The sequence below is a fragment of the Jatropha curcas genome, chromosome 2 (assembly GCF_041381405.1).
Source record: "Jatropha curcas cultivar XTBG-Jc1 chromosome 2, XTBG_Jcur_1.0, whole genome shotgun sequence".
Lineage (NCBI taxonomy): Eukaryota > Viridiplantae > Streptophyta > Magnoliopsida > Malpighiales > Euphorbiaceae > Jatropha > Jatropha curcas.
In genome coordinates this window covers 18,696,930-18,719,931 of record NC_143152.1, presented here as the reverse complement: position 1 = coordinate 18,719,931, position 23,002 = coordinate 18,696,930, and the positions used below count along the sequence as shown (strand labels likewise).

The 23,002-nt window shown below is 30.9% G+C and overlaps 2 protein-coding genes across 5 annotated transcripts; both read left to right on the top strand.

Annotated features, from left to right (window-relative positions):
• Positions 1-5,500: 5,500 nt before the first annotated feature.
• On the top strand, positions 5,501-13,640 carry LOC105648923 (DHHC-type zinc finger family protein). Of its 4 annotated transcripts, none has more exons than XR_002286066.3 (7): positions 5,501-6,060; positions 7,215-7,403; positions 8,453-8,761; positions 9,894-10,115; positions 11,755-12,516; positions 13,058-13,168; positions 13,247-13,640. XR_002286066.3 is itself a non-coding variant. In XM_012235426.4 (6 exons), exons 1-5 carry the CDS (start codon positions 5,971-5,973, stop codon positions 12,472-12,474), a joined length of 1,530 nt encoding a protein of 509 aa, XP_012090816.1. In that variant the 5' UTR covers positions 5,501-5,970; the 3' UTR covers positions 12,475-12,516; positions 13,247-13,640. The 4 variants fall into 4 exon arrangements, 2 of the variants coding, with proteins under 2 accessions (XP_012090816.1, XP_012090815.1); XR_002286065.3 differs by having other exon boundaries at positions 13,244-13,640; XM_012235426.4 differs by lacking the exon at positions 13,058-13,168.
• Positions 13,641-16,191: 2,551 nt separating this feature from the next.
• On the top strand, positions 16,192-18,655 carry CRD1 (dicarboxylate diiron protein, putative (Crd1)). The gene is made up of 5 exons (XM_012235428.3): positions 16,192-16,713; positions 16,811-16,875; positions 17,005-17,332; positions 17,736-17,834; positions 18,262-18,655. Exons 1-5 carry the CDS (start codon positions 16,252-16,254, stop codon positions 18,523-18,525), a joined length of 1,218 nt encoding a protein of 405 aa, XP_012090818.1. The 5' UTR covers positions 16,192-16,251; the 3' UTR covers positions 18,526-18,655.
• Positions 18,656-23,002: the final 4,347 nt, after the last annotated feature.

The following is a 23,002-nucleotide window of genomic DNA, read 5'->3' as shown; positions in this document are numbered from 1 at the left end:
CTGCACTAAAAGCTTATTCCACTGAAACAGTAGAAATTAGACAAGTAAAAATATCTTTTGCAATTGAAGCTAAGACTGGAAAGCGATTTGCATGCTTTTTCCACTAACCCAAAATGTCAAATTTTGTTAGGTCTTCATCCGCATCATCACCTAAAAACTCAATCTGTGCTAATATATGTCTCAATTTCTGTGTATGAATGTGGACATTCCCTTGATTTTTTTGAAACATTTTACATGAAAGTAAATTGTGTAGAATGAAATTTAGTGGATTTGTGTAGTTCGTGAATGTGATACTTGAGGAAGGGGAACTACTAATTTAGAATACTGATCATACAATTGACGGACATACCTTAAAATATTATTAGTAAGAGAAAAATAATCTTCTTCAATATTAAAATATCCATAATAAAGACGAAAAAATTCTTGTAATGCAACTAACTTAAATCTAAGACAAAGAAAAAATGAAACTAAATTTAAATCCGGAATTTCAGTATAATATTTTAACCATCTAGTTTTCATCATGAATATACATTCTTGTAAATTATCATCATTTTCATTTTCAATTATGGCACTACTTATGGCCAAACAATGAAATGGAAATAAATGGGAAGTAGGATAATAAACACCACTAAAAATTCTTGTACAATTTTCAAAAACTTGCAAAATATCTAATATTTTTTTACAATTAGTCCAATTGGTTGGATAAAGTTGAAAATGTGATGCATGCAATTGCATAAATGAAGAAAGAATATCTTTATATTCATAAGACTCATTTAACATTTTACAAGTTGAATTCCACCTTATAGGAATATCTGTTGAAAATTTTTTATATTTTTTTCTCATAGAGTGACAAAAATTTTTAAATTCTTTTCTAACATATCCATGTGTCCATAAATGATTTAAAGCATTTTTTATTGGACGTAAAAATACATTTAATGTTGTTAATGCATCTTGAACATGTAAATTTAAAATATGACATGCACATATAGTGTGAAAAAATTGTCCACCAAATTTAGGTTGACAAAGAGTTTTTAATTCATTTATTGATGCCATATTTGCACTAGCATTATCAAAACCAATTGTAAAATTTTTTTTATTCAAACCATATTCTTCTAAAATAATATTTAACATGGTAAAAATATTATGGGCGGTGTGAGAGTCATCAAAAACTCTAAGTGCAATAATTCTTTTTTTGAATTTTCCATTCATTATCAATCTAATGGGAAGTAACACCCATATAAGAATGAGTTTGCCAAGCATCACACCAAATATCACAACAAATAGCAATTTTACCATTAAAATTTGCAAATACATTTTTTTAAATTTCTTTTTCTTTCAAATAAATAGATAAGATAATCCTTTTAAGTGTATTCCTAGGTATCTTTTTTGCTAAAGGATTTAATGCTTTTTTACAATAATTATTAAATCTAATTTTTTCACCAAATTAAAAAGATAATCGTTCCATACAAACCATTTTAGTCATTTCAATTTCATTAGTTTCATCACTATATTTTAAATAGAGGAGTGTTAGGATCACCATATCTTGATGACGATAATTGAGTTTGAGTTACATCCACTCCTACCTCACTTGCATGATGTGATTTTAAATGCATATTGAGAGTGCCATAGCCTCCTCTAATCAAAAGAATGCATATTCTTTTTACAATAATCACATCGAACCGCATTGATTTCTCCGTTATCTTGAACAATTTTTGCAAAGTGGTTCTTGAAAATATATGATTTTGGTGGTTTACCTATTGAAATATTAGGAGATGTTGCTTCTTCTTGTAGTGGATGACGACGAATATAACGTTCTTCAACTAGAGTTTGATATTGAACTTCATCATTAAATTGTGGTGAAAAATCAATTAATAGATCGTTTGAATCAATTTCTTCCACGCTTTGAGCAACTCGCATTCCCTTGGAGTTTTGTGAATTGTGTGCCATGTTTTTAAATGGAACTATGGAAAAAAATGAATAAATGGAATATGAAATTAATGGAATGAGTTGGAAATTATTATTTTGAAATACTAAGAAAATTATTAAAAAAATCAAATGAAGTAAATTTATGAATGGAAAAATTGAGATTAGAAAGAATTAGAATTGGATGTATGAAAATAAAAAATAAACAAAAGATAATTTCAATATTAAGAAAAATAAAGCAATAGAAAAAATAATGAACTATGTAATTTTGAGAGAATTTTGATCGAGAATAAAAGGAGAGTTATGACATAATTGGTTGTGAAAAAAATCATCAACTCATCATATTTATACATATTTTTCACTTTTTAGTTTTCCAAATTGTCTCTTATAACAGAAAAATAACAACTACATTTTTGGATAATTTAGTAAATTATAATAAATAAATAAATAATTGATTAAAAATGAATAAAATTTATTTACCAAAAATAAAAAAATTAAAAGTCGTCTCAAGTTCTCAACTAGCCGTTTGTACCCTTTTTTTTGTACACATAAAATTATTATTTTTTTTTACAAATCAACTATTCATGTACATTTTTTATACAAATTAAATCAAATCATATGTACTTTTTTTCACTATTTTTTATAAATTATGTACCATTGTGTAGTTCTCTTCACCATAAATCAAATCAACTGCAATCAAATCAAGTGATATAAATTTTTTTATAAAAAATTTTAAGCTACAAATGATTTTGTTTGTGCATCCTGTTTGAACCGGACCGGAACCGCCGGTTCCAAGCTGATTCAGGTTCTTTTTTTAACATTCACATGAATCTTAACCGGCCCTTGGACTGTCGATTTCTGTTCAAAATTTTGGACCATCGATTTCGGTTCAAAATTTTGAACCGCCGGTTCCAGTTTATCTACAGTACAGTTTGATTCAGTTCGATATAGATTAAAACTGAACTGGTGGTTATATTTAATTTTATAAGTTAAAGTGTTTAATAGATAAAAATAAAACTTAAAGATATGAGAAGGTTAAAGTCATAACGCTGATCGATGAATTTATGTTAGTTGCTTTTTGGTTCGGGGGCTTGGCTTAGCATTGACAATACCAAAAAAAACAAATATTTAAATTAAAATTGTTTTAACAATTTTTTAATACTTATTAAATGAAATGAGAGATTTGAAGTAGAGGTGGGTAACACGTGGAGCCGATTCTAAGAGAGCAGAAGTGGGTTGCGTGTGTGCCGTCACGTTGGCTCTTCGGTTAGTTAGTTGGACTGCTCTAAGACTTCTCCGCTCCTTTTCTTGATTATAAATTATAACATCGGCAACCTCATGTTTTTCTTTTTTCAAAATTGATATATTATTGTAATAACAACAACTGTTATTGAAAATAATTAATTATGAAAAACCTCCAACCTTTGGACATAGTTTTAATTCTGACCCTTTTATATCTAAAATCACAATTAACTCCCTAAGTTGCCCATTTTTTTTTACGCAAATTATTTAAATTCAAATCAATCTGAATAACATTATAGATAATATATAATAATAATACTTTCATTCCATAATACTTGTTACATTTGTTGTTTCAATAAAGAATAATTTTTTTTTTACATATTTACCATTTGTATATGACAATTAATTATTACTCTAATTTAATTTTTCTTAGAGAATTAGTATGAAATTAAAAATAATATAGTCAATTTACTCAAATAATTTATTGTAACTTAGACAAATTTAATTGGATTTTTAAGAGATATGAAATTCCAAATGTGACATTCCAAATGTGACAAGTATTATGAAACATAGTTTAAATTATAATAAATTATTCAGTAAAATGACTATATTATCCTTAATTTAATATTAATTCTTTAAAAAAATTAAATTAGAATAATAATTATTAATCTTAAATAAAGAGTAAATATCGAAAATATATTTATTACTTCTTTAAACCATAAATGTAATAAGTATTATAGAATGGATATAATAATATTTTTATCGTTTTGATAACTCTTATTAATTAAATTCACCGAATCTAGGTAGTATGAAATGATCGAACTAAAGAGGAAAAATATTTTTGACGTGATCAAATTTCAAGAATTCTTCTCACCAGGAATTCGCAATTAAAAAATACCAATGAAGTTCTAACTCTCCGGTCTTATCTTTAAGCTTTTTTTTTCCAATATTTCTTCACCAATATTTTTGCTGTCTTTTAATCTAGCTTAATTTAGATCTTAATTTGCATGTGTAGATCTTCGATTAGTAGAGCATGGTAGTGCGGCATATTTCTCCATTGATGCTATTGACGCATAGCAGCAGAAACGCATCTGTATTCGTCATATGCTGCAAATTATTTAAAAAAAATCCAGTTATAGAATATCTGGATAAGTTATTATTTTGACATCAAAATCAATTAAAACACTAGTTACTGCTATGAAGATTTATATCTTTTATCAGATTAACTCCAAACAAAAAATATAATATTATATTTTTTAGTTTTAGTTTCACTCAATTACTAATAGAAAAGTTCTAGGTATAGTCTATAAGCTTATTTAAAATTCTTAATATTATTATTAATGAATTATATTTAAACAAAAAAAAAAGAAAAAAAAGAAAACATAGTTAATATGGTTTGGTCATAATTTTTTTACTTAATTTTTTCATAATAAAATACTTTTATTTACATTAAATATTAATGATCTATATTTGAAAGTTACTGAATGATGTTTTTTTTTTTTTTCAAAATTTGATTAATGGTAATTATAGTGCATTTTTTTTATATAGTGATAGAATAGAAAATTATAAAGACTACCTTCTTCTGAAAGGGAATACTGGAAAGATCATAAATGCAATGTAACACAATCAAGTTAAATATATAAACTAATCCATGTAACTCACAAAAATTTTTTTTGACACTTTCAACTTTTAGTTTAACTAATTAAACACTTCAATTTATATTTACTTCAATGTCTGTCTAATAAATATTTCAACTTGTAAAATTAGAGAGATTAAATATTTGTAAAATATAAAATTTATTATTCTAAAAGATATATTAACTATATATTAAATTAATATTTTGCATATACAAATGAAAACCGTTGTTAGCATGGAGGAGAAATGACAAAAATAAGTATTTGTGTGAGAGAGGTGGGTTATTTTTTTATTTATAAGTAAATTTTAATTCATCAAGAGAAAAAACAAATAATAAAATGAAATATTAATAAATAACATCACATAAAAAGGGATAATAGAGTTAATAGAGGCTCGGATCGGTCGGTGGTTGATATCAAATGATTTTAACTAATTTTAGTTTAAAAATTAAAAATCAAACTAGTTTATTAACAATTGACTTTAATCTAATTTAAAATCAAATACTATCGAGCCAATTTCAGTCTTCCAACATGGTTTCAGTTTCGAATTGGACTGAGTGTGGGATGAGTGCGTAATTGCAACATTAAATTTAAATAGGGCGTTGACTGAAATTATCACAAAAAGTTGGGTCTTTCGTATAATTTACAGAAAATAAAAAGAAAAACTTATTACAGCAGAGAGGCCCGCCAGAAATGGAAACATCCGCCCAAACCAAACTCATCGTCTGGCAACGCCATGCCAGCGTTTCACAGATTATTATTATTATTATTATTATTAATTTTTCCACAAAAAAAAAAAGAAAGAAAATAAAACAAATTCCAATGGACGGACAGACAGACAGAGATGAATTTTTTTTTTTTTTTTTTTTACAAAATAGAGAATCAGCGTCTTGGTATAATCCGCCTTCTCTCGGATTTTGCTTCATATTTATTCATTTATTCGTTTTTTCTTTCGTTTTTTGGTCGAGTAGAGAGTCTCTGCTGCTTCTTTGATCCTCAAACCCCTATCTCTCTCAATCTTTCTCTGTTTATCTTTTCACAGCTTATCTCTCTCGGATTATTGTTTGTTTTGGCATGAACTCGTTTGGGTTGTCAAGTATACGTTGAAGCATAACTAAATATTTTTTGAGAGAGATCACAGAAAGAGGTGTCCTGCTTTGGATTATCAACAATGAATTCTAATTTGGCTTCTTCTCCTTCGTCTCGAGGGGTGGCCAAGGATAAACCCAAGAGACTCTATCAAGTCTGGAAAGGAAGCAATGTAAGTCTTTCTTTCTCTCGTTTCTTGGCCCTTTTTGTTTCTGTAATGGAACTGTTTGAACTTTTTTTTATCATGGATCAAACTGGATATTTTTGTTTTTCGTTTTGTTTTTAAAAGATATTTTATTGGGTATTTATTTTTCTTCTTTAATACAATTTTCCTGATGATGGGCGTTTGTTTTTCCTTGAATTAAACTTTTAGTTAGATATCTTTGTTCTTACCCTCTTCAGATACACTCTGGACTCATGGATTGCTATATCAATTAAGACCAATTGAAAACCGGAACTGAAATTGATATTAGACTTATTGCTGTGTGGGTTACATTATGTACTGACCAATTTTCATCTTTCTTGCAGTCTGATTAGTGACAACTGACAAGAATAGTGTTTATTTACACCCATGTCAAACGTTCTTCAAACTAGCATTCATCTTATTTTGTTGACAAATGCTGACTCTTTCTAGAGGCAATATACATATATATATATATATATATATATATATATATATCTTCCATTAGTCTAGTACATTATATTTTCTGTTGTCTTCTGGGGCTTGTAAGGTTATGAGTTCAAAACCCAGTTGAAGCCTAATTAACCAAAATAAAAAAGGAAAAAAAAATATTAAAGCTGAGATAAACAATTGTATAAAATTATTCATATCATGAATATACTTGTGGATCAAACAAAACTATTATAATGTAAAATATTAAAATTTCAGATGGCTGCAGCAATATTGATTTTAAACCGTGCAAGTTCCCTTATCATGTCTACATTTTTTCTGTGATCCCTCACACACAGTTATAATTTAAATTCAAAATTTTGCTAATATCAAGTGGGCAATGTAATTTTCAGTGTAATTGCAGTTTCTTATTCTGATGTATTTTACGGGAAACTATCTAGCTATTAGTTCTTCAATTTTAATTGTCCTTAATATTTATATCATTTATTGCTGAGCTGAAAATACAATAGTTAGTTAACATTACTAGCCTTAGAGGTTGCTTGCTCTTCAGGAATTCTGCAGTTTGTCATTTGTTTGGTTTTATGATCTAGCTGACATACATCTGGATGTAGATGATATTGTATTCTTGACAATTCCTTGGTAGTTTGAAATCCTTTCACTGAGAAGCTTAATGTTTATTTTTTTGGTTTTGCCAGAGATTTTTTTGTGGTGGGAGATTGATATTTGGTCCTGATGTGGCATCTATGTTTCTATCTACACTTCTTATTGCTGGTCCTGCAATTGCATTTTGTATAAAAACCTACTTGAAGATCGTGGACAAAGATACCAAACATCCTGATCATTGGTATCCTGTGTTAATTGTGGGATCCATCCTCACTATATTAGTAAGTATTACATTTTAGTCTGGCCTTGCACAGCAGTATCAATTGGCAAGATTATATCTTGTGAAAGATAAAAGGATGCACAGCAATTGATTGAAATGTTTCCTAAGAGGCCATTTCTAATCTAAACGATCTCTATATGTACATGCTACAGATTTGACATGAAACATTCCTAAAGCCATGCAAAATTTTTAAAGCATTCAAATGGGTTGTTTGAGATGTATTATCACAATGTGTAAGATCAAATAATGGACCTTTTTTCAGAATAGTCATGGCATGACCAAGGTGTGGGAATTCAGAAATGAAAAGATATGATGTGCATGTGATGATTTCACTTTGTAGCACTAAACCTATTATGATTAATTAGCAAGATTAGGATTAGGTTCAAATGTGACATGTTTTAACTGCTCATTGTACTTTTGAACTTATATCATATTATGAAAATCAATCTGAATCTGCTCAGCATTAACCTGAATTGGTGTTGATTACTAATTGGATTCTTCTTTATTTATTTATATATCTTAGGGTTACATTTATAGGAAGCCTCAATGATGCTAAAATCTTTTTAACCACTTTGCTCCAGGTGACCCTTTTCTACCTTTTGTCCGCCCCACTATTATAAATTAGATATGCTCCATATCCATATTATGTAATGCATCTGCAAATGAAATCTGGCAAACCATCTCAATTACTCCCCTAAAACATATAGTCAAAGGGTTTCCTTTTCGACCTTTCTGTGAATGGATTCAGTACTTATTTGGTCATGTTTGTGTTTCCACACGTTTATCTTAGTAATTTTATGTGTACTATGCTCATTTTGTGGACATTTTCTTCATACCTTAAACATTCATTGACATGCATTGTAGCTGGCTGTTATTCTGAAAACTAGAGGTGAATTATTTCGTGTTCATTTGTATTGCGTGTTCCTTTTCTTCGTACCTTAATTGCTAGTTATATAAGAATTTATTGCTCGGAAAATTTCATTTGCTTTTAATAGATGCTTATTCTTGTATATTGAATTGCTTTGATGCTAAACTCAATTTTCCCCACAGGATTTATCGTTTCTCTTCCTGACCTCCAGTAGAGATCCTGGAATAGTCTGTAGAAATTCACGACCTCCTGAATCAGATGAAGCATTGGATATGGCTACGCCTTCTATGGAATGGGTCAATGGCAGAACTCCCCATTTAAAACTACCTCAGACAAAAGATGTTATGGTAAATGGCCATACAGTGAAAGTTAAGTATTGTGATACTTGTTTGCTTTATCGTCCTCCTCGTGCTTCCCATTGTTCAATTTGCAACAACTGTGTTCAGAGATTTGATCATCACTGCCCATGGGTTGGTCAGTGCATTGGAATAGTAAGTTCACTTCATTTATTTATCATTGCAAATTTATCTTTCTAAGGGAAGAAAATTTATGGATTAGACATTATTGCTTTAGTAGGCCAACTGCCAAACTTTGTTGCTTTACTCTTCACATCCTTTAAATGCAAATGGATACTTGGTCATGATGTTCCTGATGCAAGAAGGAAAAATAAGAAAGAAAAATACTTTGCTGGATGCCAACTTATTAGACTCCTGTTTTCAAGTTTGAGCACCATAGCTGCCAACAGAAAAACTGGAGCAAGATGTAGTTAATGTTAAATAATTTCCTGATTTTTTTCTATTTGGATCTATTCACTGTATATGTTATGAGCATCTATCTTAAAGTGCATCAATGGAAGTAAATTTACTTTAGTACTTCACATATTGTTGATATGGAACATTGGACCTCTTTTTCATTCCTAATTCTATTGAATTTTTTACTCCATTATTTCTCTAAATTTAAGCTGTATCCTGACCATGGATAAGATTTTGATGTCAAAATTTGGATGCATTTCCAGTCTTATTACATTCCATTTGCAATCTTAATAAGGTTTGTGCTTTGGAGGGTCGGTGATTTATATTTTATTTGAAATTTTGAATTGATATTGTACCTTTTCATTTTGTTTCAGTATTTACAGAACTTTTGTCATTGGTTTGGGACTAATTAAGAAAAAAAATGTTCTTTTTCAAGATGAGATTTCGGCATTTGATCTGATGGAATGGCATGATTTATTGCTGATATTCATTTGTGCATGTCATCATTGTTGTAGCAAAATATGGTCTCACAATGTATCCTTTCTTTTCTTAAGTTTTGGTCATCCAACTGTTACTTGAGTATCCACCAAGTAAGTGATTTAGATGTAAAATTAAATTTGAGGTAGCATGAAATTAAGGCACAATTGAAAGTCAACAAATTTCTTATTTTCATATATTCATAAAATAAGGTAAATGGTGTAGATTACTTGGTAAGACATGGACCAAAACTTATATCAATTCATAGTGATCATGCTGTGAATGAGTGAAATGACTTTCATCAATTTTTACCACAACTTAGGCTAACATTATCCCACATTTTTACATTTTTGTCTGGAACTAACAATATTCTGTATCTTGATGTGGCTTGCAGCGTAACTATCGGTTCTTCTTCATGTTTATATCAACAGCAACTATCTTGTGTGTATATGTCTTTGTATTTTCTTGGGTTCACCTCCTGAGTAGAAAGCAACATGTTTTGAAAGCCATATCGCAAGATATCCTTTCTGATTTTCTCATAGTCTACTGCTTCATAGTTGTCTGGTTTGTCGGCGGACTTACAATTTTTCACTCCTATCTGATTTGCACAAACCAGGTGAGATTCTTAAGAGCTCCTAAATGGTAGCAAAGGCTTTTATTTTTCCCCTTTGGCCAACTGGTGAATTGTGTATTACTGATGTGTCAAATCCATGGAGTTATCTCATTAGGTGTATCATATTCATGACTCGAAAGATTATAGAAGCTGGATTCATTTCAATATTTCATTTTGTAAACTAAAATCATGTATAACAAAAGAAAAACAATATTACTGATAGATATGCACTGAAGTTCTGTTTCTACTATTAATGATTTATGCGTGTACATTTGTTCATGTGCGTTTGCGTGCATCTATAACCACATTATGTGTAGACGTGCTTGTATATGACGTTGCTTTAATGTACAACTTGTTTCTTTATCCAATAAATGGTTCATCTGTGGAACTGATATGGACATAAACAACTTTGACCTTATGTTTTCTTTTTCTCTCTTTGTGAATTCATCTTAATTATTTTCAGAATTATAAAGGTGATCCTGAAGAAACATATTTTCCTCATTTCATGTTATTTTTGGGAAATAATGTGGAAATATCATGTAATCTGCTAGTACTACCTCATTTTAGGTTGTATAATAACTTATGATTGTCTTAAGTGAGGTGAACAAGTGTTGATATGGTTATAACCCTGGTTAGGTAAGATGATGGATTAGAGTCTGATTGCCTTGTCCCAAATTGATACACAGTTATACACAAAACTGCTAAGCCTTAATTCCAAACTAATTGGGGTCAACTATATGAATCATTTGTTTCAATTCTGCTCTGTTTATAGCCAAAGTCCGCACTGATTTCCGCAAATAGCAGATTTTTTGAAACAACTTTCTTCGATGTTGTTCTAGGTCTAGCACTTTCCTGTTCAGCACGTCCTGCCATCAATATTGGACACTTATGAACTGAGCACATGCGTGTCTACATAAGACATGACTAAAACATCTAAGACATCCTTTTTCATTTTATTCTCAACTTGTGCTACTCATACATTTTGTTGAATGTTGTCCTTTCTAATAATGTCCAATCTTGTGTGACTACACATCCATCTTAACATTGGAAAAATTCTCTTATGGGATATCCTTGGAATAGATAACCCTAACTTAATATTTAGACTTGAGTAATAGTTCATGATTCTCTTTTGTCAATTATAGGACTAAGTTTCTTGATTGCTAATGGTTATCCATGCACATATTTTGGATTTCCTTTTCCTACATTGGAAGCCCTAAGTTTCACATCTAAAAGGGGGACTATTGAAATCATCAGGGCTCAAAAGTGAACTCTTGATTGATACTAGTTGTTATTTTATACGATACACAAATAACCTCAATTGTCCAGCCCCATTCCATACAAATTTTGAGCCCTATAGTCTACTTAATCATTACATATTATTGTCCAAACTAGGTTTTTTATGCGTGATGTTTTGCTTTTGCTTGGATCTTGACAGCCATATACTTTTGTCTCGAGTTTTTTTTTTTTTTTTTTTTTGGGGGGAAGGGGGGGGGGGTGTCCATTAGGTATCCATTTGTTTGTCTTATTTGGCAACATCACCTGCATTAGCACTCTTTATTTTCCTCTGAGAACAAGGAACAATTCTTAACTATTTCTTTGTTAGAATTCTTTTTAACTAATTCTGATTCTTGTCCTGATGCAGACCACTTATGAGAATTTCCGCTACCGATATGATAAGAAGGAGAATCCATATAACAAGGGGATGATAAGAAACTTTAGAGAAGTATTTTTTACCAAGATTCCACCTTCAATGAATAAATTCCGATCATTTGTGGAGGACGGTGAAGACATGGTGCCTGGATCTGTAATGCCGAACCTTGGGGATGGATTTGTGGACTCAAAAGAGAAAATTGACATCGAAATGGGAGCTAAGCTTGCAGAAGACAGTAATTATTCCCTTCCAGAAATTTTGCGCAATTTGGACTATGATGATGATTCAGACGATAATTTAAAGACAAAGGAGGAAGAAGAAAAACCTTCTTTTGACCCATTTATTCCTGGTGAGCAAGATGCAAAGGATTTATTGCATATGTCTATTGTTGGAGATGAATTAAGAGAATCTGTACAAGGTTCAAATGTTAGAGAGGCAGAAATAGAATCTGCATCAAGCTCAACAGAAACTGTGGAAGGTTCTAATGCCGTTGATGAAGTGAGAAAGTCTGTGGAAAGATGTAGTGTTGCAGCTGAAGTAAGAGAATCTGTACAAAGCTCTAATTCTGAATTCGAAGTAAGAGAATCTACACACAGTTTCAATTCTGAACCTGAAGTAAGAGAATCTGCACAAAATTCCATTACTGAAGCTAGGATGGGAGATTCTACTCCTGGAGATGAGACTAATTCAGTAGAGGGAATCAAATTATAGTCATAATTCACATCAAAAAACAGGACCAGTTCAAGTACAGAGGTTTTACTCTTGCTTTTTCTTTCCATTATAGATATCTTTCCTCATTTCTGTTTTAGCTAAAGTTTGTTATTCTTGTGCGACACTGAACTCGTATATAGAGTAATAACAAGAGCATGCTTATTGATAATTCAGTTAGAATTGGTAAGTTTATGCACTTAGAATTTGAAAATCAAAGCATTAATGCTAGATTAAGCAATTTTCCTAATCGAGCATAATTCAATACTTTGGATTTGTTTTAGTGCTATTTTTTTTTTGTTAATATGTTTAGAAACTATTCGAACATTAATATGTCAACTGCTTTTTTCCTGTTGGTATGTTGAGTCAACCTATGAACCTTGGACAAAATATCCACTTTTTACTTTTTAAGTATTTGAAGAATAATATATTCAGCTGCTTTTCTCATATTGCTGTTCTGAAGTGAACCAATCAATGAATGTTATACAAAGCATTCATCATTATGCTTTTCAAAATTTAATTTAATGTAACAATATATTGAAGTAAAAAAAATAAAAGTTGATTTGATGTCATTGATCATAAACAGAATTTATCGACAAGCTACTGTATAAGCTTGCTTTCTGGAAGAGTTAATCTAAGCTGCATAGATGAGCTACAAGCAGAATAAGACGTCTTCTAAGACGCCATAGATAAATTGGTAGTCTTTATCATCTTTATGTTCTTTAATTTTAGTGGTTTCACTCTCACCGTTGTCATTAATTTTATGCTACAGCAGGTGGTGATAAAAAACATCTCTTCTATGTGAAGTCCAAGTTGAGTTCATTAACTGCACGGTTTGGTCATTTCAAAGGGGTGCAGGCCTGTCTGTAAATATTGACTGCTAGCTTGCTGACGTATTTTTGCTGGAAAAAGACTACATTTTGATAAAATACTTAAATTTGTTCATTGCACAATTTGGATTGTGTGTTTTGCAATTTGTAAATGTGACAGCTTTGCGATAATTCTTAAGATAAGAGTGTTTGTAAAGGTAAAAATTGTTGAGGTCGAGGTGATGGGATTTGGATGTTGAGTTTTCCTGTTGATCTGGTTTGGTCACAGTTGTAGGTTCTATGGAACCAATTTCTCCTTTGAAGAATACAAGGTGTAAAATGTGGAATTACTTGTTGTAACTACTCTAGTCTGATTGCCTTTTGTCCCTTTGTCTTTCTATTTCTTTATTCTTACACGGTAAGTTAATTGAAGTGGATTGTTGTCAAAAACAGAAGCAAATAAAATCAAATTGTCAATCCTGTGAAGGTTGAAGAAATCAAATATTTTTAGCTTCAATTTTTTTTTGCTCCTTCCAAATTTTCTCTTTGGGCAACTAACACTGTAACTGAGCTGAGCCATATCGAATTCTGTTGAGTTTGAATTTGGCTCATTAAAGGAACACACTCGAGCTTGGTTTGAGCCTGGCTTGGAAACAAGGAGCTCAACTCATCTATTTACAAGCTTATTAAAAATTATAGTTTATTTACAAGCTTGAACATGAGTTTTTGTCCACATGTTCATTTTCTATTATTGAGTTGGTTCACAATTCACATGGGACTCATTTTAAATCTGAAGCAGTTTTCATAAAACGTTGAAAACTAATTTTAATTATGAAGCAGCAGTTTTCATAAAACGTTAAAAACTAAATATTATATGAATTAATTTTTTATTCAATAATATTTCAATCTTAAAATTTAGTTCAAATGCTATGTTACCGAATATTATAAAAGATAGCACTAATCGAAGCACTAAAAGCTATTTAAAAAAATTATTGCTCAATATAGCCATAATCTTTTCAAGAATAGTTAGTTAATGACTTGAAGTTTCAAGAAGGAAGGAAGTTAAGGCTCTTGAAACTAACAATGTAGACATTGTTAGTGCTCTAATGAAACTTGCTACTATCAGTTAATGTAGTCAAATCAGATTATCATTAGGTGCTAAGTTATTGGTTGTTTGCCAAATTTGATTTATTGTGAAAATTTGAGAATTGCAAAGAGATTGTTTGACGAAATGTTTAAGAGATATGTTTTCGAGTAGAAAAAGAGAGGGGGTGTGTCAAAAGAGATTTTTTTTTTTTTTTTCCATTAATACTTGCAACCGGTTAAATGATTGTTCGATAAAATTAATTGTTTTGGTAATTATTAGCTGTTTTAGTAGCGTTTAACTATTAACTATTTGAGTAATATTTTATGAAATGCTAAAAGCTAAACGAATTAACTTTTTATAAAACACTATTTTAACATTTAAAAATTAATTCAATATATTACCGAACACTATAAAAAAAAAAAGAGTTTAACATTTTGACTGGAGGTACTTAAAAAGCTATTACCGAGCAGCCTAAATAGGTTATGACTCGTTGTAGCCACTAGTAAGAATTCTAAATCAAACTAGATATTTTGCAATAAATTGTAGGGCTGAGCAAAAATCGATTAAATGTAGAACCAAAACAGTCAGTTTGATTTGATTTTGAAGTACTTAATTCGATTTTAGTTTTGGTGCAACATAATCATTTTTTATTTTTATTTTATTTCTTTTTTTGGTGTCCTCGCTAAATGTGTTTTTTCTTTATGAGTCTGATGAAGTATGTAAAATTAGTTCTGATCTAATGTATTAGGACACCTGTGATATAAAAAAAAACTAATCAAAAATCAAATCAAATTATTCCTAGAAATAAGTCAAAATAAAAAAATAAACAGAATAGAAATATGAATTGAAATTGATCTACCTATAAAAAATTGTCGATTCAATTTGATTTAGGTCTTAAAAAATTTCAATTTATTCAATTTTTGATCAAAACTGAACTGATCATTTATGTAACTTAATAAATTGAATAATATAGGTGATTAGTAAGAAATTTAGTGAAAAATTGAGTGCCTATTCATGAAATTAAGTTCAATGACCAAAACCATTTGTTACTCCTATTAAAAAATATAAAAATTATGATTTTATCCCTGTATTTTACCATAATATATAATATCGCCCTTGCATTTTTAGAACTACATAATTTTATCCCCATTTTTTTGCTTTCATCACACTGTTAAATCCTTCTATCAATTTTTTATATTTTTATCATCAATAAATAACTATTTTGTCGCTATATTTTATCAAAATTAACTAATTTATCCATATATTTATTAATTATTTTGTTCATATAGTTTGCCAAAATTAACTAAGTTATCCTTGTATCTAATGTGAAAAGTACAAAAGAATTAACAAAAGAGTATAAACGCTCAATGACGACAAAAGACAAGGACAAGACTATATATTTTTTAAAATGGCAAAACTATGTATTTTAATATAATACAAGGATAAAATAATAATTTTCTCTCAAAAAATCCTTAAAAAATTGGGTTGACTCGTATCGAATTGGTCAGTTCTCGGGTTGATTTTTCTATTAGCTCCGACTAATGCTCACCCTTTAGCTTGGTCTATTACAGAGTGTATGTTATACCTGCAGAGAAAGATGAGAGATTAATTAACGAAAAAAAAAAGATTCAGAAAGAAGAATCCATTTCAGTGAAACTAAGACCACAAAGCCATTGCCCAAATGGCATTATCAGTTATCACAAACTACTCGAAGCAATCAAGGCAGGCCAATAAAAGGACGCCACGTGTCAAATTCCCATTTCAACTCATAGATTTCAGTGGATGAGATTGAATCCACTGTCAACCAATTATAAATCCTACGTCCTATCCATCACTTTGTTTAGTCCCTCAGTTCTCAGCTGAAAGCACCAAACCAGAGCAAAAATGGCAGCAGAGATGGCCCTCGTGAAACCCATCTCTAAGTTTAGCACCCCGAAATTTGGGAGCCCAAGACCAACATTCTCTTCCTTCAAATTCACTACCGTTAAAATGTCGGCCACTGCACAGCCAACCAGCCCAAAGCCAACCAAGAAGAAAGCTAACAAAACTGCCATTAAAGAGACTCTCTTGACACCAAGATTCTACACCACCGATTTTGATGAGATGGAAACCCTTTTCAATACTGAAATCAACAAGAATCTCAACCAATCTGAATTTGAAGCACTGCTTCAAGAATTCAAGACTGATTATAATCAGACCCACTTTGTCAGGAACAAGGAGTTTAAGGAAGCTGCTGATAAGATAGAAGGGCCTTTGAGACAGATCTTTGTTGAATTCTTGGAAAGGTCTTGCACCGCTGAGTTCTCTGGTTTCCTTCTTTACAAAGAGCTTGGAAGGAGACTCAAGGTAAATTCTAGACGTGTAACTTTTGTTTATTTATTAAATTTGACATTTTCTTGGTGTGTGACATAGTTGCTAATTAGTTTATTAACTGATGCTGTAGAAAACCAATCCAGTGGTAGCAGAGATTTTCTCTTTAATGTCTAGGGATGAAGCTAGGCATGCTGGGTACGTGTTTTTCTTTCTTTTCCTCTTTCATTCCAGCCATAAGTTCTAAAGAATTTTTGAAAATCATTCTTTGCAAAGAATTTCAGCTACCAATTAGATGATAGTATTGCTGTGTTACTTGGTTTGCAGATTTTTGAACAAGGGTTTGTCTGATTTCAATCTGGCATTGGACTTGGGGTTCTTGACAAAAGCTAGAAAATACACTTTCTTCAAGCCAAAGTTCATTTTCTATGCTACATATCTATCTGAAAAAATTGGATACTGGAGATACATAACCATTTATAGACATCTGAAGGAAAATCCAGAGTACCAGTGTTATCCCATTTTCAAGTACTTTGAGAATTGGTGCCAAGATGAGAACAGGCATGGAGATTTCTTCTCTGCATTGATGAAGGCGCAGCCCCAATTCCTCAATGATTGGAAAGCTAAGTTGTGGTCTAGATTCTTCTGCTTATCGGTAATCCCCGACTTATACATTATACCCTTATAAGCTTTTTCCAAAGTCCTACCATGTCTAAATTCCTATTTGGTGTTTCTATATTGCCACTCGTCTGCAAGACTTGGTGCTTTATGTCCCTAACTTAAATCTCTTTTTTTCCCTCTTTTTATTACTTGGGTGTTAATTTAATGTCAATAATGGCTGATAACTGGACTCAAGTGAAAATTTGAATTTCTTGTTTATGTATGTGCTATTTACTTTTTGAGAACTGATATCCAAAATTATGTGCTATTTAATGTCAAAATGTTTGTTTTTCTTGATACATCACCTGTCAACCAAAGAACATTATACTAGAATTAACATAAGATTAATATGGTTCATAATTTCTCCCTCTTAAAACCTTTGAGAATTGATTTTGCAGGTCTATGTGACAATGTACCTCAATGATTGCCAGCGAACAGCTTTCTATGAGGGTATTGGATTAGACACCAAAGAATTCGATATGCATGTTATTATTGAGGTGAGGCTGAGTTTCTGTGCCTTTCTTCCTTGGGCATGATTATGAATATCGTTAACTTGCATTTTCTGGCTCAAATTAAAGACAAAACGATTAAAAAATATCGACAAAAGTTTCAAAAGATTCGAGGTTAATTCTGCTTTGTGCTGCTGATTTGACCTCAGAAATGAACTCGGAACTTATTAACATTCTCCCCGACCAAACGAGAAGTGAGATCTTCAATATCAATTCCTCATACTATTTTGCATAAGTTTTCCTTATTAACATTCTCCCGCTCCTATAGACTAGGCAAAATTTTCCCATTTCATTGAACTATATGTACTTTGGAGAACATACCAGTACTAAGAAGACTAAGAAAAAAGGAATTAGTTCAACTCTGTTACATTTTCTGAGTGATTAAAGATTGTTGTGTGAAATTTTCTTTGTGCAGACAAACCGTACAACTGCTAGAATCTTCCCAGCAGTACTGGATGTTGAGAATCCTGAGTTCAAGAGGAAGTTGGACCGAATGGTTGAGATTAATGAGAAGCTGCTTGCTGTTGGGGAGACCGAAGACATTCCGTTAGTGAAGAACTTGAAGAGGATTCCACTTGTTGCAGCTTTGGTTTCTGAAATCTTTGCTGCTTATATGATGCCACCAATTGAATCTGGATCTGTTGATTTTGCAGACTTTGAAACACAACTGGTTTACTGATATTTTTTTTTTCTTTTCATTTTTGTTGTACAAGTTCCAATTTTCACTTCCATCTTCAGCTTTAGTAGGGTGTCTCATGTAATATTGCAAAATTTTAGCATATGAAACTGAGGAAAAATTATCATCTTAAGTGTATGCTTGCTTCCTGTGTAGATTAAACAAGAAAAACCATTGACAATGCTGTTATGGGCTTATACTCATATGACATTATATTTTTAAAAATCTCTTATAGCATAAATAATGATTTTGAAATATTTCATCAATTAATTTTTAAACTGTTATGAGTTTTGTTTGGGCAAATGAGAATTTAAGTTTACAAAGGGAAAATTATAATTGTATCTCTATATTTTATAAAAAATTTTTGTAAAAAAAGGTACTTTACCCTTGTCTTTTTAAAAATAGGCAGCTATATTCTCAATTTTTTTGTCCATTACACTATCCTCTTCTTTCCTCCATTTTTTATTAATTTACACATTAAATGGTCATGAAATAACATTAATGACTTTGAAATAAATAATATCCTCTTTCTCCTTTCTCTCTCCACACTTTTAATTTAGAAGATTTCATCAATCAACTCATTTTCTCCGATAGATCCTTGAATGATCAATCAAGTGACCAACTTGCAATGAACTAAATCTGAAACTAAAGGAAATGAATAAAAAGAGTTATGATATCACCTTGAAATACATAGGAGAGAGGCCAATACTCTCGTGAATTTGCTGTAATGTGTGAAAAAAGACAAAAATCGAAACATATGATAAGAATAATAACAAACATATTTAGCTAAACTTGCGCCTGACACAATAAGAATCTCTATATATGGAATTTCAATAATGCCCTTAACAATTTTTTATTTGGGTAGATGAGGGAAATTGAAATTGAATTTAAAATTTAAACTCTTTCTCCTACTTTAACCATGGAAATCTAACTGAATCTAAGGCCCCAAATAAAGTGCTTTAATATAATTTGGACAAATCCTTTCCCATCTCTTCTACTTTAATGACAGGAACATTTGACATGCGGAGGAGGCAGCGCATGCTTATGATAGAGCTGCATTTAGCATGAAAGGTCATCTTGCAATCCTTAATTTTCCTAATGAATACTATTCTCAAGTTATCGCATCATCATCTTCTCCTCATCAGTCTTCATCTTCTTCTTTTAGTGGTGCAATGGAGATGGGTTCCCAGAGAGGAAGTTCCGGTTCGAGTAGGCAAGAGAAACAAGTGCTTGAGTTTGAATATTTGGATGATATGGTTTTGGAGGAGCTTCTTGAATCAGAGGAGGAAAAGAAGAAACGACAACAAGAATAATGAATAATAGCTGCATTCTCTGCACATTTAATTGCTATTGAGAAGAGCACTTCTATATTTATAAATATAAGATATAAGATGAATAATTAAGGTTTACCCGTATGGTATGGTAGTTAATTCCATGGATTTTTGGAATTTAAATGAATAAATTGAAGTTGCTGCAATTCCACAATTTATGGTATATAGCTCCATTTCTTCTATTCTTTAAAAAAAAAAAAAAAAAAGAACACAAGAAAGCCAAAATCTATATATGCTGGATCAAAGTTTAATTTTTTAGAATAATAAAAAAAGCAACCATAAGATAAGAAAAGAAGGGCAATGATGAATGATAATATACAATGATAAAATATATAAAGAGTAATATATAAAGATATATGTATATTGAAGGATATTAGATTTACAAATAAACTTTAACTAATAGACAATATAGGATTTCCACTATCCTTATCCAAATATGATTATTCCTCTTCTAATATATATATCCCCAACCAAATATGATTATTCCTCTTCTAATATATATATCCCCAATTAATTATAGCAAAAGGCCTAACTCTCAAATTCTCTCAATTCTAGAATGCTCAATTCTCTCAATTCTTAGAATTCTCGATTCTCTCAATCATCAATTTCTGATAGTTAACGATTGGTTAACAAATACTGTGGTGAGCGTGGAACATACTTTTCATAAAACAACATAATCGATTTTCCAAATCCAGTAATCTTGCAAACATATGCGCTTGGTAACATTGTCTTGTCATTGAGCTATATTGTCTTGTCATTGAGCTATATAAAATATTATAAGTCAAACTCCTAAAATGTGGTCATCACGGATTTAATCACCAATATGTTTATTTAATTACTATATTTCTCTGACTGCTTTGAGGGTTTCATACAAGGCCTCATGGTTTGAACAAATATGATTATTCCTCTTCTACTATATATATCCCCAATTAATTATAGCAAAAGGCCTAACTCTCAAATTCTCTCAATTCTAGAATGCTCAATTCTCTCAATTCTTAGAATTCTCGATTCTCTCAATCCTTAATTTCTGATAGTTAACAATTGGTTAACAAATACTGTGGTGAGCATGGAACATACTTTTCATAAAACAACATAATCCATTTTCCAAATCCAGTATTCTTGCAAACATATGCGCTTGGTAACATTGTCTTGTCATTGAGCTATATTGTCTTGTCATTGAGCTATATAAAATATTATAAGTCAAACTCCTGGAATGTGGTCATCACGGATTTAATCACCAATATGTTTATTTAATTACTATATTTCTCTGACTGCTTTGAGGGTTTCATAGAAAGCCTCATGGTTTGAACAAATATGATTATTCCTCTTCTAATATATATATCCCCAATTAATTATAGCAAAAGGCCTAACTCTCAAATTCTCTCAATTCTAGAATGCTCAATTCTCTCAATTCTTAGAATTCTCGATTCTCTCAATCCTCAATTTCTGATAGTTAACAATTGGTTAACAAATACTGTGGTGAGCGTAGAACATACCTTTCATAAAACAACATAATCGATTTTCCAAATCCAGTAATCTTGCAAACATATGCGCTTGGTAACATTGTCTTGTCATTGAGCTATATTGTCTTGTCATTGAGCTATATAAAATATTATAAGTCAAACTCCTGAAATGTGGTCATCACGGATTTAATCACCAATATGTTTATTTAATTACTATATTTCTCTGACTGCTTTGAGGGTTTCATACAAAGCTTCATGGTTTGAACAATTGTTCATTTGTCATTCAACTTCATGGTATTCTTGGAAACAAGTAACAAGGATGAGTACAATCAAACCAAAAAATAGTTTTATGACTTAATGCATGAATTAATTAATTATTTTTAGTTTCTTGATTGGTTAATTAATGGCTTCAAGTTTTAAAAGAAATATTACTGCTTAAGCAGTCCACACGTTCGAGCTTAAGCGCTCACCTAGTTCAGACTTAAGCAGTCCACACGTTCGAGCTTAAGCACTTACTTAGTTCGGACTTAAGCGGTCCACACGTTTGAGTTTAAGCTGCTAACCTAGTTCGGAATTAAGCAGTCCACATGTTCGAGCGAGCTTAAGCGCTCACCTAGTTCGTATTTAAGTAGTCCACACGTTTGAGCTTAAGCTCTTGCCTAGTTCAAACCAGACGTTTGAGCTTAAGTAGCTCACCTAGTTTGGACTTAAACAGCTCACCTAGTTCGTATTTAAGCAGTCCACACATTTGAGCTTAAGCGCTCACCTAGTTCGGACTTAAGTAGTCCACACGTTCGAGCTTAAACAGGTCACCTAGTTCGAACTTATGCAGTCCACACGCTTGAGCTTAAACAGCTCATCTACGACGCTTAATCAGCTCATCTACGACGCTTAATCAAATTATAACATGTGTTGGACATAGATGACCAACATTTTTCAATGGACGACTGATATTATACAATAATAAAATATATAAAGAGTAATATATAAATACATACATATATTGAAGGATATTAGATTTATAAATAAACTCTAACTAATTGATGACATAGGATTCTCACTATCCTTATCCAAATATGATTATTCCTCTTCTAATATATATATCCCCAATTAATTCTAGCAAAATGCTTAACTTTCAAATTCTCTTAATTCTAGAATTCTCAATTCTCTCCATCCTCTCAATCTTCAATTTCTGATAGTTAACAATTGGTTAACAATCAAGATGTTTATGATTTGAAGAAAACCAGATTATGGAATTTAGTGCGAAAATGGAATCTTTATAATATCTAATCATATTTGAAAAAGACGGTGAAAAATATTATTCCTTGATGAAATGTTATTATTAAATATACGGATCAAAATGATAAGACCTCAGGTACATTTCATAACCTACTAATTTTCGTCAAACTAGTTTTAAATATTTTATTTGTTTGTTTTGGCAAAGAAGATCAAGTTTGATAGAAAAGTCAACTTTTTCTTCGTTGTTTTTTGACCGTTTTCTTTTTTTTTTTTTAAAGAAACACACAAAGACAATACGATCAAAAGTCCAGGTTGATTTCATTATCATTTTTCAAATAATTAAGCTACACGATCATAAGATCATTCTTAGTTAAACAAATCAAAATTGATTCTGCCTAGCTTTTCAGCTTATTATTTTAATAATTGAGCGAGATTCAAAATCCAAAG

What these genes read in the sequence shown, in the direction of transcription:
- LOC105648923 (XM_012235426.4), top strand. Translation starts at nt 5,971, where the DNA reads ATGAATTCTAATTTGGCTTCTTCTCCTTCGTCTCGAGGGGTGGCCAAG. An exon ending in AAGTCTGGAAAGGAAGCAAT is followed by an intron (nt 6,061 to 7,214) that starts GTAAGTCTTTCT and finishes TGGTTTTGCCAG; the next exon opens with AGATTTTTTTGTGGTGGGAG. An exon ending in ATCTGATTTGCACAAACCAG is followed by an intron (nt 10,116 to 11,754) that starts GTGAGATTCTTA and finishes GTCCTGATGCAG; the next exon opens with ACCACTTATGAGAATTTCCG.
- CRD1 (XM_012235428.3), top strand. Translation starts at nt 16,252, where the DNA reads ATGGCAGCAGAGATGGCCCTCGTGAAACCCATCTCTAAGTTTAGCACC. An exon ending in CTAGATTCTTCTGCTTATCG is followed by an intron (nt 17,333 to 17,735) that starts GTAATCCCCGAC and finishes TTGATTTTGCAG; the next exon opens with GTCTATGTGACAATGTACCT. An exon ending in ATATGCATGTTATTATTGAG is followed by an intron (nt 17,835 to 18,261) that starts GTGAGGCTGAGT and finishes TTCTTTGTGCAG; the next exon opens with ACAAACCGTACAACTGCTAG.